We start from the raw sequence: 16124 nt of genomic DNA on the forward strand, positions 1-16124 counted from the left end.
ATGGGTATGAACACTTCTTGTGTGTTGTGGGTAGCCAATGTGGATATACTTTTTCTTTGCTTGTTTAATTGTTCATCCATACGGTTTTTCGTTCAAGAAATTCTAGATACACAGCAAAGTCAACAGACAGTGTCAGATTCCCTGGTGTTTTTTGTTTGTTTGGGCGCTTGGGGGGGGGGGGGGGGGGGTGAGAGGTACGTTCCTTGACTAGTAGGTTTAGTAGTAGAAGTAGAAGATTGAAGCGCAAGAACAGACGAGCAGTAAGAACATTTCACTGAGTTAATTGACATTATGAAAGTATACAGATTGAAACAAAAACACTAACAAATAAAACAACCACAAACAAACAAATAAACAAGCCGAATGGAACGAGTACAACATTTCTTTCTTTCTTTATTTGGTGTTTAACGTCGTTTTCAACCACGAAGGTTATATCGCGACGGGGAAAGGGGGGGAGATGGGATAGAGCCACTTGTTAATTGTTTCTTGTTCACAAAAGCACGAATAAAAAAATTGCTCCAGGGGCTTGCAACGTAGTACAATATATGACCTTACTGGGAGAATGCAAGTTTCCAGTACAAAGGACTTAACATTTCTTACATACTGCTTGACTAAAATCTTTACAAAAATTGACTCTATTCTATACAAGAAACACTTAACAAGGGTAAAAGGAGAAACAGTACAACATGCAACAACACGGAAAGAAAGTAACCGTAATATCAAACACAAAAGATAATGTGCTGCGTCTTTTTTTTATTGTCAGTCATAAACTATAGGATCTAAGCACACTTTTAAAGCTCTTACATTTCAATATTTGTTGATGTCTCTGTTTACACGTATTACCAAGTCAGATGATATCCCACACAACATCTCCCTTATCTTATTCGAACATCATGCAAACGGATCTTTCTGAAACTTGTACACTTACAGATCAAGTTTATTTGCATTTCTCATATTTTTGAGTTTATGTTATTCCTTATATTAGTTGGTCATGATCAATCATCTGTAAAACAAAAAATTACAATCTAAATGCAATTCGTACAAATGATGGAAACAGCGTTGTTTTGTGTGTTGTTTGGCATTTTTTTTTATTGATATTACTTTAGTACTGTTTTTCATCATTGCTCCGCTGTGCAAAGTTGTTGCTCCTCAGCGAAAATTGTTCGAAAACTGTTGAACAAATCTGAGGTCCTGAACGTCATCATGGATCTTAGGGTCGATTGTTCTAGCCGCCTGAAAAGAAGAAAAAAAAACGCACACATTTTAAATCAGTACATCCAAACGGAAGAGGAACTTTTGAATGCAGTTTTCAGAACTCGCCACTGTACCAGTTGCAGATATAAGAAATAATGATAATTATGATAATCGATGTGTTCATTTTCACTAAATGTTCTTTCTATGCAGATGTGAGTGAATGGTTACTTATTTGGTGATTTGTGTTTGTTAGTTAGTTTTTGTTTGGTTGGTTGGGCGGTTATTTGAATGTTTCTCCATTGATTCTTTATTTGTGACCCTCCACCACGGAATGAGTCGCATGTCACCTTTGCATGATTTTCATATTTTTACATTTTCCTAAAGAGTTTTTTATGCTCTATCCAGTGGTGAAAACAGTTTTAGAAACGAGCAAAGTTTGAGTTATAAGCCTGTGACTAAGGTGACCCCCACACTGTTACAAGACACTCCCCGAACTTATATTAAGCCTAGCGCAGAACCACGCGAGGTGACATGCGACTCATTTCGTGGTGGAGGGTCACATTTCCTGTCCTTGTTTTCATTTGTGCTTTACTTTATATTGAATGACATTGGCATACCTGCACACACCCCCCCCCCAACACATCCAGCACACACACATATGTTCTTTTTTCAAATGTTAACATATTTGACCTACCAATCTCGCAGTAGGTTCCCGAGAAGCCAGGGCGACAGTAGCAGTTGTAGCTGTATCCACTGTAATCACAGGTCCCTCCGTTTTCACATGGGTTATATGGACACTGCACGATGGCTGCAACAATAAACCAACACAACTTTAGACATGTTTCAATATCATTTTCATTTCTTTTCGATCCCATCGCTGAGAAATTCAGGCTGAGTCCTCCCAGCGGAAAGCTAGCAGGTACCAAGGCGTGTACGTGTGGAGGTGTAAAAAAACAGCTATGTGCACTTCCTGGCATAATACCCAATGTGTTTTACGTGCCACATGATTTTTTTGTTTTTTTCTTCATATTTTCATTACTTTATTGTCCCATCGCTGTGAAATTCGGATCACTTCCTCCCAGTGTAAAGCTAGCAGCAACAGAGTCGCGCTACCCAGGTGTATGCGTATTTAGTTGTAATCAGCCAAGTATGGCAAAATGACCGAGGTCTTTTACGTGTCACAGTGGTGACACGGTGGTGGAACATGGATACCATCTGTGAATCTGCAGGTAAAGTTGACCCTTGTCCGTCCCGGCCCGGATTCGAACCTACGACCCAAGGATCACAAGTCCAGTGCTCTACCAACTGAACTACCGGGCCCCAATTTTACCATGTCGGAAGAAATTTCAGTTCCTGAAATGTATTCTCAGTAGTTCTAGAAAAGAAACATCATTGCAAAGACCCGTTTTGAAATCGACCGTTCCCATTGTCTAATTTGATAGACAGTTCACGTGTGCACAATGACTTTATTCACAAGGTTAAAGTCGCCGCGGTAACCAAAGAAGGCCATCTTTAAGAGATCCACCGAGTAGAAGGCTTGGTTAAATCACGGCAACAATTGGTTTAGTTTGTTTGTTAAAGGTAATGCGACTGTCTGTTCTCATGTTGCACAGGTCAATGAGTTGTGTTTTTTTCAAAAAGAAGAAAATCACTCTTTGGGAGTTAAGTAGGAGTAAACACAGCAATACTACTATAGCCAAAGAATCGATTTCATCAAGGTACATAGTTAATTACCTTCTCCTATAAAATGTCATGTTATCCAAACCAGATCTGTACAGGCTTTTACCCGGGACAAGAGTGTCCCTCAACTTAAACACAACTCAACTCAACTCAACTCAAATTTTATTGGCTTCAATTTTCATAGAAGAATTTGTCTTGCGCTTGGGAGAAAGTAAGAGTATAACATATAAAAACAGCATTCATATCACATTTCATGTATCACACACAGTAATCACTAGTATAAGCCTACAATTATCACATTTGTACCTGTATCATACATGCAAATAAATAGTATCACATTTCCACGTATCACACACAATATCACACATGCCAAACATCAACAGCATGACTGGTATCAGTGCGTAGTAGGAATTTTGTGTTGAATTAATTTCGAAAGTGATACATTAATCAATCTGAACATTAGTTCAACAAAGAGATTACACTACGCACACAGCCAGGCTGTTGATCGTGGTATGTGTTCAAATGATCGGATGCTTTTATTCCATACTACGCCATGCACAGAACTCTAGCGGTGAATATGAATATGAGCGCAGGACATAGGGTATTTTACGGGAACACTCCTTGTCGTGTAAACAAATCCGACTTAATTACCATCTCAGATACTGCTTTGACAATAGTAACAGCTATTGCGTTTTCAGCGTAGCAATAGGGTCCGATATTTAGACGAGACAAGTATAATGCGACGAGTCGAAGACGAGTCGCATTATACTTGTTCGAGTCTAAATATCGGACCCTATTGCTACGCTGAAAACATAATAGCGATTATATAGCTGTTATGACCTTGATTTGTTGTTCCAAACTTACAAAATGACAGTTTTTGCGTCGATGCGTTGATCTCAGGTTTTGATAGCAGACAAACTTCTTCCGCGCATCATGTTCGCGCAGACATGCACACCGCTACACGCTTTCTGACTTTGGAAGAAAAACTGACTCCAAATGCATTCGATTTCACAACACAGTTGTTGAAACAGCTTTTTAAGTTGTCAGTGTATGCTGTTGTCGATAGAAACATCGCCGCGTGGTACAGATGTGTAAACCGGAACCATGCGTCGGCCATTTTTCTCAATATGCTTTTGGATATTGAGTAAAATGGCCGACTTCGGCAGCAATATGCTTTGATGATGAGGAGACACCATCCAATCACAGCCCCCGAATTCCCCCACGTGTTCATCAGAATAGCTATATATACAATTATTCCTCCACTTGGCTATATACCGAACGTCAACATCGTGACTCTTCCTGTGCAGAGGGGGCATTTATTCAAAGAATTCATTTCTTAAAGGCCAACCATCGGCTGACCTGCGGGCGCGACAGATGTAGCTCTGTGTTTTTCGTGTCTGAACTACATCAGGTTACCGGCACGGTTGGCCTAGTGGTAAGGCGTCCGCCCCGTGATCGGGAGGTCGTGGGTTCGAACCCCGGCCGGGTCATACCTAAGACTTTAAAATTGGCAATCTAGTGGCTGCTCCGCCTGGCGTCTGGCATTATGGGGTTAGTGCTAGGACTGGTTGGTCCGGTGTCAGAATAATGTGACTGGGTGAGACGTGAAGCCTGTGCTGCGACTTCTGTCTTGTGTGTGGCGCACGTTATATGTCAAAGCAGCACCGCCCTGATATGGCCCTTCGTGGTCGGCTGGGCGTTAAGCAAACAAACAAACAAACAAAATACATCAGGTTTCGTTGGAAACGCCAAATCTAGCTCTGTGGTCTTCTACTGTAACAAGGCTTTGTGCCCTGGAGAGGGATAACCATTCAAAAACAGATAGACTGCCAACGTTTCTGCTTCTTCTTCTTCTTCGTTCATGGGCTGAAACTCCCACGTTCACTCATGTTTTTGCACGAGTGTGTTTTTATGTGTGTGACCGTTTTTACCCCGCCAGTCAGGCAGTCCTACGCCGCTTTCGGGGGAAGCATGCTGAATATTTTCGTGTTTCTATGACCCACCAAACTCTGACATGGATTTTAGGATGTTTTTTTGTGCACACTTGGTAACGTTCCAAATTTCAGAATAAAATAACAAGAATAGTACACTAATGGAACGTTTATTATTGACAAAAACAAAACGGTACATTTACAAGTACGTCGGCCTAGTGAGAGGGATGTTCGGCTTTAAAGCTATTTAATAAACTTACTTTTTTCACAGCGTGTTCCGATGTAACCAGTGCTGCACGTGCAGGAGAAGCCAGTGACGCCGTTGCTACAGGTTCCGCCGTTGAGACACGGGCTGCCGGCACACTGGTTCACGCCGTCATCTATAACATATACGTTTGATGGACACATTTAAGACTATCAAATCTATACTGATTTTCATGCTGCTTCACAATCCAGAGAAGAAGAAGAAAAGGAAGAAACGGATCGACTGCAAACGTTTCAAAATTCAGAATCAGAAAATGGCTTTTGACTTAACAAAACAAACACATCACTGAAAAGAGAGCAGCCAGCTTAAATTCTTTTCCTTTTTTTCGATTTCGCTACTGGATGAAAATTGTTGAAACAAGTTCTGCAGCACCCTATCTATGTTGTTTTCATTGTATTTGTAAAGCACAGTCCTTCTCGTGAAAAAAAAACTTACACTTGTTTGGCTTACACTTGTTTGGCTTACACTTGTTTGGCTTACACTTGTTTGGCTCACACTTGTTTGGCTCACACTTGTTTGGCTCACACTTGTTTTGCTTACACTTGTTTGGCTTACACTTGTTTGGCTTACACTTGTTTGGCTTACACTTGTTTGGCTCACACTTGTTTGGCTCACACTTGTTTGGCTCACACTTGTTTGGCTCACACTTGTTTGGCTCACACTTGTTTGGCTTACACTTGTTTGGCTTACACGTGTTTGGCTTACACTTGTTTGGCTTACACGTGTTTGGCTTACACTTGTTTGGCTCACACTTGTTTGGCTCACACTTGTTTGGCTCACACTTGTTTGGCTTACACGTGTTTGGCTTACACTTGTTTGGCTTACACTTGTTTGGCTCACACTTGTTTGGCTCACACTTGTTTGGCTTACACTTGTTTGGCTTACACTTGTTTGGCTCACACTTGTTTGGCTTACACTTGTTTGGCTCACACTTGTTTGGCTCACACTTGTTTGGCTCACACTTGTTTGGCTTACACTTGTTTGGCTCACACTTGTTTGGCTCACACTTGTTTGGCTTACACTTGTTTGGCTTACACGTGTTTGGCTTACACTTGTTTGGCTTACACTTGTTTGGCTCACACTTGTTTGGCTCACACTTGTTTGGCTCACACTTGTTTGGCTCACACTTGTTTGGCTCACACTTGTTTGGCTTACACGTGTTTGGCTCACACTTGTTTGGCTTACACTATCAGATCAGCCCAGGATTTGACATGGGATTAAATCATCCCTCCCCGTTAACAAGTACACACATTACACCCTGACTGCTTACTGTCCAGAGTGAGAATTTCGTCAGGACTTAACTTTGCAGATTGACACTAGAAGCTTTTAAGAAATATATTCATAAAAACACCTCTGCACAAAAAGGAGCGAGGGTGTTTTTTTGGTGTGACCAAGTGGACGGATGGTCTTATCCCATCAACAAACAAGTCGCGTAAGGCGAAAATACAACATTTTAGTCAAGCTATCAAACTCACAGAATCAAACTGAACGCACTGTATGTTTTCACCAAGACCGTATACTCGTAGCATCGTCAGTCCACCGATCGTGGCAATGGCAGTAAAATTGACAAGCCAGAATAGAGCGGTAGTGGTTGCGCTGAGCAGGATATCACGCTTTTCTGTATCTCTATTCTTTTGAACTTTCTGAGCTTGTTTTTAATCTAAACATATCATATCTATATGTTTTTTGGAATCAGGAACCGACAAGGAATAAGATGAAATTGTTTCTAAATCGATTTGGGAAATTTCATTTTGATCATGATTTAATTTATTTTTTATTTTTCAGAGCTTGTTTTTTGTATCCGAATGTAACATATGTATATATTTTTGGAATCAGAAAATAATAAAGAATAAGATGAAATTGTTTTTGGATCAAAACTTGACTAAATGTAAAAAGCCTGGCTGGATGGTGAGCAAAATTGTTAACATGGGAAGGAATGTGCCTTTAAAATCAAACTTACTGTTTTCACAGTATGTTCCAGAGAATCCAAGAGGACAGTAACAGTTGTAGGTATAGCCTCTGTAGTCACAGGTACCGCCGTTAGCACACGGGTTGTGGGGGCACTGCTCAGCAGCTAAAACATTGTTGTTAAGAAAATGACAGGCCGTCACTTTGTGGTCAGTTCATTGAATAACCACCTATATATAAGTTCGTGCAAATTTCGCAGAGACACACAACGGCACACAAATACAGAGGAAATAGACGAAGGTATTCACCAGGTTTTATTCCAAGAAACGAAGGTATGAGGAATATTCGTTTTGATCATTATATCTTAAGAGTAGTTTGTAAAAATGAAACTATGCAATACTTTGATTTTGGTTAATTCTTATGATGCATTTCTTTGATTGCTGAATGTAGTTTATATTTGTTGAAATACCTTGATTTTGTAGAATAAAATGCATAGTTAAAAAAGAATAGCACAAACAAGCAGCTAAAACAAAACATTAAAGTGTACACTGAGTTTTGTATACAGATAGGTGATTAGTTAAGAACAATGTTATTACTTAGTACATATATTTAAATATACTGGTAATGTTGTAGTGTTTTGTTTGTTTCTATGTTACATGCACCACCACTGCAATTTTTCCATTTGAGATAATAAAGTACATTTGATTTGATTGATTTAATTTGATATATAACTACCAATCAGCAATTAGTGCGTGTCCATTCAGTTATGTAGAACATGCTGCTTTAGTTTGATAGGTTTGCAAGATTACGGAATACTCATCATTAACAACAATACATACAAAATATTAAAAAACCCACCAAATGAACAAGCAAGTGAATGCACTGCGAATGTCGCTTTTCTCTAAACAGTAACAAAATCAAATCGACTTCACTAATAAAGTAACACATCGAAAAACGTGGAAGTTCAAATAGTACAAACAGAGTTCAATGCAATTCACTAGCAACATTTTTGGGACAACACCATCTTAAACTTACTCAATATTTCGAAATACTGTAGATATAAATCGTTTGCAAACATAATCTAATTTCTTATGATTCTGCATTGAATCGTAAGTAGAATTACAATTTATTCCAAAAGAAGAAACAGTTGCTGAAGATCAACTGGTGATATATGTAAATGCCCTAGGGGTAGGGGATGTTTTCGAACCACTTAGAAAAAGTTGCAAAGTAAACCTACATCGCAACAACAACAAGGTGATAACAACAAACAAGCAACTAGTAAATACAATAAAAATAATAACCAAATTAAACAAACGAATTCAAACGTCAGTCAAAAGAGCAACTTCCTGGAATGTGTGTTGTTGTTGTTGTTGTTGTTGTTGTTGTTGTTGTTGTTGTTGTTGTTGTTGTTGTTGTTGTTGTTGAAAGCTTACCGTTTTCACAGTGAGTGCCGCTGAATCCAGAGCTACAGGTACAGGTGTAGCCACCCGCACCACTGTTGCAGGTACCGCCGTTCCGACACGGGTTACTGGCACACACGTTGACACCTGGTTAGACGAACAGACACCAAAAAAACACCAACTTTAGTCAATAAGATCTAGCACTTATGCAAAGCATACACCCATTTTTCTCTATCAAGGTTTTGGCTAAAGCAAAAAAAAGATACAACAAATAAAAAAACCAGCCCAACAACAAAAACAACAGAGACAGAACTGAACGACAAAAAGACAATTGAAAGATGTAATCTTCAAAGACACAATATGCCATACATTATAAAATAAGTATGAAGACTACCCCCTTCTGCGCTTCTTCGACAGAACTTACGCCTCTTCTGAAAATGGCAGGATTTAACTCGAGATAAGAATTGTGAGTTAAAGAAGATTATTGCAGAAGAAGTACTGCACAGTAAAAGTAATGGTCGATCTTGTTAAGAGTGTGTTGGTGATTGGTTTTTTTTTCTTGGTGTAGTCACAGGTACCGCCGTTCTGACACGGGTTGTAGGGGCACTGCCGTGCGGTTGCTACAACAAACAGCATCGGTTTAAGCCGCCGCTATATAACACGTGCAGATGTTCATGTTTCTATTAGCATGGCGGGGGTGGTCGGCCAAAGAAAAAATGTGTCAGTCAAAATAGTTTAAATCCTAACTTCATCGTGCTTCAGAAGATCCGACATGTTTCAATCACAGATAACATGATTGCTTCCTATATCAAACACACCTCAAACACACACACACATCCAGACATTTCCAATTCTGACACTGACAATTTATTTTGATATAATGCGCATCTTGCAATAGTGCCACTAAAATGGAACATGCTCTTGCGTGCTGTTCTTCACCTGACACAACTTTCACTGCAAAGTTCAATTTTAGATGCTAGAGTGAACCTTCAGGACTCACAAGACGCCCTCTCCCTATGCCCAATCTCCCAAATCACACATGTGCCTTACTTTTTTCACAGTATGTGCCAGAGAAGCCAGGAGCACAGTCACAGTTGTAGTTGTAGTTGGTGTAGTCACAGGTACCGCCGTTCTTACACGGGTTGTACGGGCACTGCCGTGCGGTTGCTACAACAAACAGCAAAAGTTTAAGCTGCAACTACACAGCACGTGCAAATTAAGGTTCATGTTTCTATTAGCATAGCTAGAGCGATCAGTCAAAAAAATAATGTGTCAGTTAAAATAAGTTAAATCCAAACTTCATCGTCCTTCAGAAGATTCGCACTGTCTCAATCTTACATGAATGCTTCAAACACAGGAAAAACACAAAAAAGTCCAGAAATGTCCAATTCTGACACTGACAATTTATTCCGATATAATGCGAACCTTGCAACAAGGCAACTAAGATGGAACCTGCTCTTGCGTGCATGCTGTTCTTCAACTGACACAACTTTCACAGCAAATTTTTGAAGTCAATTTTAGATGCTGGAGTGAGCCTTCAGGACTCACATGACGCCCTCTCCCCAGTCCCAAATCACACATTTTCCTTACTATCTTCGCAGTATTTTCCAGAGAATCCAGGAGCACAGTCACAGTTGTAGCTGTTGTTGGTGTAGTCACAGGTACCGCCGTTCTGACACGGGTTGTAGGGGCACTGACTTACGGTTGCTACAACACACAGCAACAGTTTAAGCCGTCGCTAGACAGCAAGATCAGAGGTTCATGTTTCTATTAGCATAGCGGGAGGGGTCAGTCAAAAAAATAGTGTTTCAGTCAAAATAGGTTAAATCCTAGCTTCATCGTAATTCAGGGGGTCCTCAATGTTTAAATCTCAGTTTACATGAATGCTTCCTACAAAACACACGTAAAGCACAACAACAAAATCCAGAAATGTCCAATTCTGACATTGACAATTTATTTCACTTTAATGCAAATCTTGCAATAAGTACAACTAAAATAGAACATGCTCTTGCGCTTCACCTAACACAATATTTACAGCACATTTTTGAAGTTCAATTTTATAAGCTTGAGTGAGCTTTCGGATCACATGACGACCTCTCCCTATGCCCAATCTTCTAAATCACACATGTTCCTTACTTTCTTCGCAGTATGTGCCAGAGAAGTCAGGAGCACAGTCACAGTTGTAGCTGTAGTTGGTGTAGTCACAGGTACCGCCGTTCTGACACAGGTTGTAGGGGCACTGCCTTGCGGTTGCTACAACAAACAGCATCAGTTTAAGCCGCAACTACACAGCACGTGCAAAGGTTCATGTTTCTATTAGCATAGCTAGAGCGGTCAGTCAAAGCAAAAGTGTGTCCGTTAAAATAAGTTAAATCCAAACTTCATCGTGTTTCAGAAGATCCGCAATGTATCAATCTTACATGAATGCTTCATATAAAACACAGGTAAAACACATTAAAAGTCCAGACATTTCCAATTCTGACACTGACAATTTATTTCGATATAATGCGAACCTTGCAACAAGGCAACTAAGATGGAACTTGCTCTTGCGTGCTGTTCTTCAACTGACACAACTTTCACAGCAATTTTTTGAAGTTCAATTTTAGATGCTGGAGTGAGCCTTGAGGACTCACATGACGCCCTCTCCCTATGCCCAATCTCCTAAATCACACATTTTCCTTACTTTCTTCGCAGTATGTTCCAGAAAAGTCAGGAGCACAGTCACAGTTGTAGCTGTTGTTGGTGTAGTCACAGGTACCGCCGTTCTGACACGGGTTGTAGGGGCACTGCCTTGCGGTTGCTACAACAAACAGCATCAGTTTAAGCCGCAACTACACAGCACGTGCAAAGGTTCATGTTTCTATTAGCATAGCTAGAGCGGTCAGTCAAAGCAAAAGTGTGTCCGTTAAAATAAGTTAAATCCAAACTTCATCGTGTTTCAGAAGATCCGCAATGTATCAATCTTACATGAATGCTTCATATAAAACACAGGTAAAACACATTAAAAGTCTAGACATTTCCAATTCTGACACTGACAATTTATTTCGATATAATGCGAACCTTGCAACAAGGCAACTAAGATGGAACTTGCTCTTGCGTGCTGTTCTTCAACTGACACAACTTTCACAGCAATTTTTTTGAAGTTCAATTTTAGATGCTGGAGTGAGCCTTGAGGACTCACATGACGCCCTCTCCCTATGCCCAATCTCCTAAATCACACATTTTCCTTACTTTCTTCGCAGTATGTTCCAGAAAAGTCAGGAGCACAGTCACAGTTGTAGCTGTTGTTGGTGTAGTCACAGGTACCGCCGTTCTGACACGGGTTGTAGGGGCACTGCCTTGCGGTTGCTACAACAAACAGCATCAGTTTAAGCCGCAACTACACAGCACGTGCAAAGGTTCATGTTTCTATTAGCATAGCTAGAGCGGTCAGTCAAAGCAAAAGTGTGTCCGTTAAAATAAGTTAAATCCAAACTTCATCGTGTTTCAGAAGATCCGCAATGTATCAATCTTACATGAATGCTTCATATAAAACACAGGTAAAACACATTAAAAGTCCAGACATTTCCAATTCTGACACTGACAATTTATTTCGATATAATGCGAACCTTGCAACAAGGCAACTAAGATGGAACTTGCTCTTGCGTGCTGTTCTTCAACTGACACAACTTTCACAGCAATTTTTTTGAAGTTCAATTTTAGATGCTGGAGTGAGCCTTGAGGACTCACATGACGCCCTCTCCCTATGCCCAATCTCCTAAATCACACATTTTCCTTACTTTCTTCGCAGTATGTTCCAGAAAAGTCAGGAGCACAGTCACAGTTGTAGCTGTTGTTGGTGTAGTCACAGGTACCGCCGTTCTGACACGGGTTGTAGGGGCACTGCCTTGCGGTTGCTACAACAAACAGCATCAGTTTAAGCCGCAACTACACAGCACGTGCAAAGGTTCATGTTTCTATTAGCATAGCTAGAGCGGTCAGTCAAAGCAAAAGTGTGTCCGTTAAAATAAGTTAAATCCAAACTTCATCGTGTTTCAGAAGATCCGCAATGTATCAATCTTACATGAATGCTTCATATAAAACACAGGTAAAACACATTAAAAGTCCAGACATTTCCAATTCTGACACTGACAATTTATTTCGATATAATGCGAACCTTGCAACAAGGCAACTAAGATGGAACTTGCTCTTGCGTGCTGTTCTTCAACTGACACAACTTTCACAGCAATTTTTTGAAGTTCAATTTTAGATGCTGGAGTGAGCCTTGAGGACTCACATGACGCCCTCTCCCTATGCCCAATCTCCTAAATCACACATTTTCCTTACTTTCTTCGCAGTATGTTCCAGAAAAGTCAGGAGCACAGTCACAGTTGTAGCTGTTGTTGGTGTAGTCACAGGTACCGCCGTTCTGACACGGGTTGTAGGGGCACTGCCTTGCGGTTGCTACAACAAACAGCATCAGTTTAAGCCGCAACTACACAGCACGTGCAAAGGTTCATGTTTCTATTAGCATAGCTAGAGCGGTCAGTCAAAGCAAAAGTGTGTCCGTTAAAATAAGTTAAATCCAAACTTCATCGTGTTTCAGAAGATCCGCAATGTATCAATCTTACATGAATGCTTCATATAAAACACAGGTAAAACACATTAAAAGTCCAGACATTTCCAATTCTGACACTGACAATTTATTTCGATATAATGCGAACCTTGCAACAAGGCAACTAAGATGGAACTTGCTCTTGCGTGCTGTTCTTCAACTGACACAACTTTCACAGCAATTTTTTGAAGTTCAATTTTAGATGCTGGAGTGAGCCTTGAGGACTCACATGACGCCCTCTTTCTATGCCCAATCTCCTAAATCACACATTTTCCTTACTTTCTTCGCAGTATGTTCCAGAAAAGTCAGGAGCACAGTCACAGTTGTAGCTGTTGTTGGTGTAGTCACAGGTACCGCCGTTCTGACACGGGTTGTAGGGGCACTGCCTTGCGGTTGCTACAACAAACAGCATCAGTTTAAGCCGCAACTACACAGCACGTGCAAAGGTTCATGTTTCTATTAGCATAGCTAGAGCGGTCAGTCAAAGCAAAAGTGTGTCCGTTAAAATAAGTTAAATCCAAACTTCATCGTGTTTCAGAAGATCCGCAATGTATCAATCTTACATGAATGCTTCATATAAAACACAGGTAAAACACATTAAAAGTCCAGACATTTCCAATTCTGACACTGACAATTTATTTCGATATAATGCGAACCTTGCAACAAGGCAACTAAGATGGAACTTGCTCTTGCGTGCTGTTCTTCAACTGACACAACTTTCACAGCAATTTTTTGAAGTTCAATTTTAGATGCTGGAGTGAGCCTTGAGGACTCACATGACGCCCTCTCCCTATGCCCAATCTCCTAAATCACACATTTTCCTTACTTTCTTCGCAGTATGTTCCAGAAAAGTCAGGAGCACAGTCACAGTTGTAGCTGTTGTTGGTGTAGTCACAGGTACCGCCGTTCTGACACGGGTTGTAGGGGCACTGACTTACGGCTGCAACAATAAACAGCATCAGTTTAAGCCGCCGCTATACAGCACGTGCAGAAGTTCATGTTTTTATTAGCATGGCGGGAGTGGTCGGCCAAAGAAAAAAAATGTGTCCGTTAAAATAGTTTAAATCCTCGTACTTTAGAAGATTCGCAATGTTTCAATCTCAGATTACATGAATGCTTCCTTTATCAAACACACGTAAAACACACACAAACATCCAGACATTTCCAAAATTTCTGACAATGTATTTTGATATAATGCGAACATTGCAACAACGCAACTAAGATGGAACCTGCTCTTGCGTGCTGTTCTTCAAGTGACACAACTTTCAGAGCATATTTTTGAAGTTCAATTTTGGATGCTGGAGTGAGCCTTCAGGACTCACATGACGCCCCCTCCCTATGCCCAATCTACTAAATCACACATGTTCCTTACTTTCTTCGCAGTATGGGCCAGAAAAGCCAGGAGCACAGTCACAGTTGTAGCTGTAGTTGTTGTAGTCACAGGTAGCGCCGTTCTGACACGGGTTGTATAGGCACTGCACAACGGCTGCAACAACAGACAGTAAATGTTTAATCCACGAATCAAAAAACAAGAAAGGTATGTTGTTGGAACGTTTTATTATTGACAAAACAAAACGTTACGTTCACAGATATATTGACCCCGCGGTCTTTTTACTAGTGCATAGACAAACACTAATTAGACAAAACTTAACGGTTTTTGTCTAAATTTAAAAATTAAGCATCTAAAATCTGTTTTCTTATTTATGTTTGCCTGTGCACATAAAAGGCCTTGGGATCAATACATCTGTGAACGTTACGGTTTGTTTCGTCAATAATCAAACGTTCCAACGTTATACCTTACTTGTTTTTGATTCTGAAATTTGAAACGTTGGCAGTCTATTTTTGTTTGGATCCACGTGTATGGCGCATATATAACGGAACTGTGTGCGAAATTTGTATGGATATAATAAAGCCTCTTGCAGCCTCGGGATTTGTTATCCAAAGGCACAAGTAACCCTTACAACTGGAGACATCCAGGCTGCAGTGGCTGAACAGGATTTTTAAGTGTCACGACCATGATCTGATGCTACTGCGAGACTTTAACACATTGCTATCTAAACCAATGAAATAAGCATATAAACAAAATATAATAAAGACGGGAGAGGACCACAAGCAGTAAAGGTGTTGGTTTTTGGTATGTTTCAAAGTGGATGGCTGGCTTTATCCCAATTAAGCAATTCGGTGAGCACTTAGTATGTTGTTGTTTGAATGAGTGTATTGATTGACTGTACCCAAGCCAAGCAACATTCATGTGCATTGCATGTGGTTGTAATAAATCTTATGTCTTATGTCTTTACGTCAGCTTACCGTCCTGACAGCGAGACCCAGAGTATCTGGGTGGACATCTACAGGAGTAGCTGTTGATGCCGTCGCTACAGGTACCGCCGTTCAGACACGGGTAACTGGCACACTCATTGTTGTCTGACAAAGAAGTGAACAGTTGTAAATAACGCAGCAGGATGTAGCCAATACACTTTGCAATAACCATCCTTCCATTAACCAATCCATATACTTTTGTGTTACAGCTATAAATAGGAAATGACTAAAACGGAAGGAAAGGATAACGGCTGATTTAAGACAATTGGACAATTTAGTGAATAGCTAAACGTCAATTGACTAAAAAACCAAAACAGCATCAAGAACTAAAACGTAAGCTTTGAAGAGTGTGATGCTAATATATAAAATAACAGATTTCTTTTTAAAATATTAGTTTTGTTTTAAATGATAAAGGTTCGGAATCAGGTGAAAAACTCAAGGAGGAAAAAAGAACAGATTACGTGTAACATTTTTGTTTCTTTTCCGCAGCTTGCACCCACTGAAGCAATATTTTAATTAGCGAAGTTGTTTTGCCTCTGTCACGTTTCAATATATCACTAAAGGTGATTATGAACCGGTTAATTACTACTAATTAACTAACCACACCACGATCCACTCTCGCAGTCATACAATTAAATAGAGTCAACAAAAGTATAAGTTTCAGACGCCTGTTTATGTATAAACTCTCCACCTCCCTCGAGCCTTCACTCAAAATATGTTCCTTTTACGTTCTCAACACGTAAAAAACCAGTGTTCACTGACAAAATGCCAGTAGTATGTAGAAAATTATAGTAACACGCTGAACCCGTGTAAATACAGTCAAATGAGAATGTTCT

At 40.2% G+C, this 16124-nt stretch overlaps 1 protein-coding gene across 4 annotated transcripts in view; it reads right to left on the minus strand.

The window, feature by feature from the left end:
* Positions 1–740: 740 nt before the first annotated feature.
* The window catches only part of LOC138976294 (fibropellin-1-like), a 51962-nt gene continuing 36578 nt past the window's right edge, over positions 741–16124 (minus strand). For 2 of the 4 annotated variants that reach the window (XM_070349137.1, XM_070349139.1), the window contains 16 exons: positions 15280–15393; positions 14345–14458; positions 13799–13912; positions 13252–13368; positions 12705–12821; positions 12158–12274; positions 11610–11726; positions 11062–11178; positions 10515–10631; positions 9969–10085; positions 9429–9545; positions 8412–8525; positions 7031–7144; positions 5066–5185; positions 1889–2002; positions 741–1233 (listed from right to left, as the gene is read on the minus strand). In XM_070349137.1, coding sequence (XP_070205238.1) covers positions 1226–1233; positions 1889–2002; positions 5066–5185; positions 7031–7144; positions 8412–8525; positions 9429–9545; positions 9969–10085; positions 10515–10631; positions 11062–11178; positions 11610–11726; positions 12158–12274; positions 12705–12821; positions 13252–13368; positions 13799–13912; positions 14345–14458; positions 15280–15393 — 1748 coding nt within the window. In that variant the 3' untranslated portion in view covers positions 741–1225. Of the gene's footprint in view, positions 1234–1888; positions 2003–5065; positions 5186–7030; positions 7145–8411; positions 8526–8834; positions 8999–9428; positions 9546–9968; positions 10086–10514; positions 10632–11061; positions 11179–11609; positions 11727–12157; positions 12275–12704; positions 12822–13251; positions 13369–13798; positions 13913–14344; positions 14459–15279; positions 15394–16124 lie in introns of those variants that run through there. The other 2 variants (XM_070349138.1, XM_070349140.1) reach the window with 2 other exon arrangements.

Source organism: Littorina saxatilis, linkage group LG9, assembly GCF_037325665.1.
Source record: "Littorina saxatilis isolate snail1 linkage group LG9, US_GU_Lsax_2.0, whole genome shotgun sequence".
NCBI lineage: Eukaryota > Metazoa > Mollusca > Gastropoda > Littorinimorpha > Littorinidae > Littorina > Littorina saxatilis.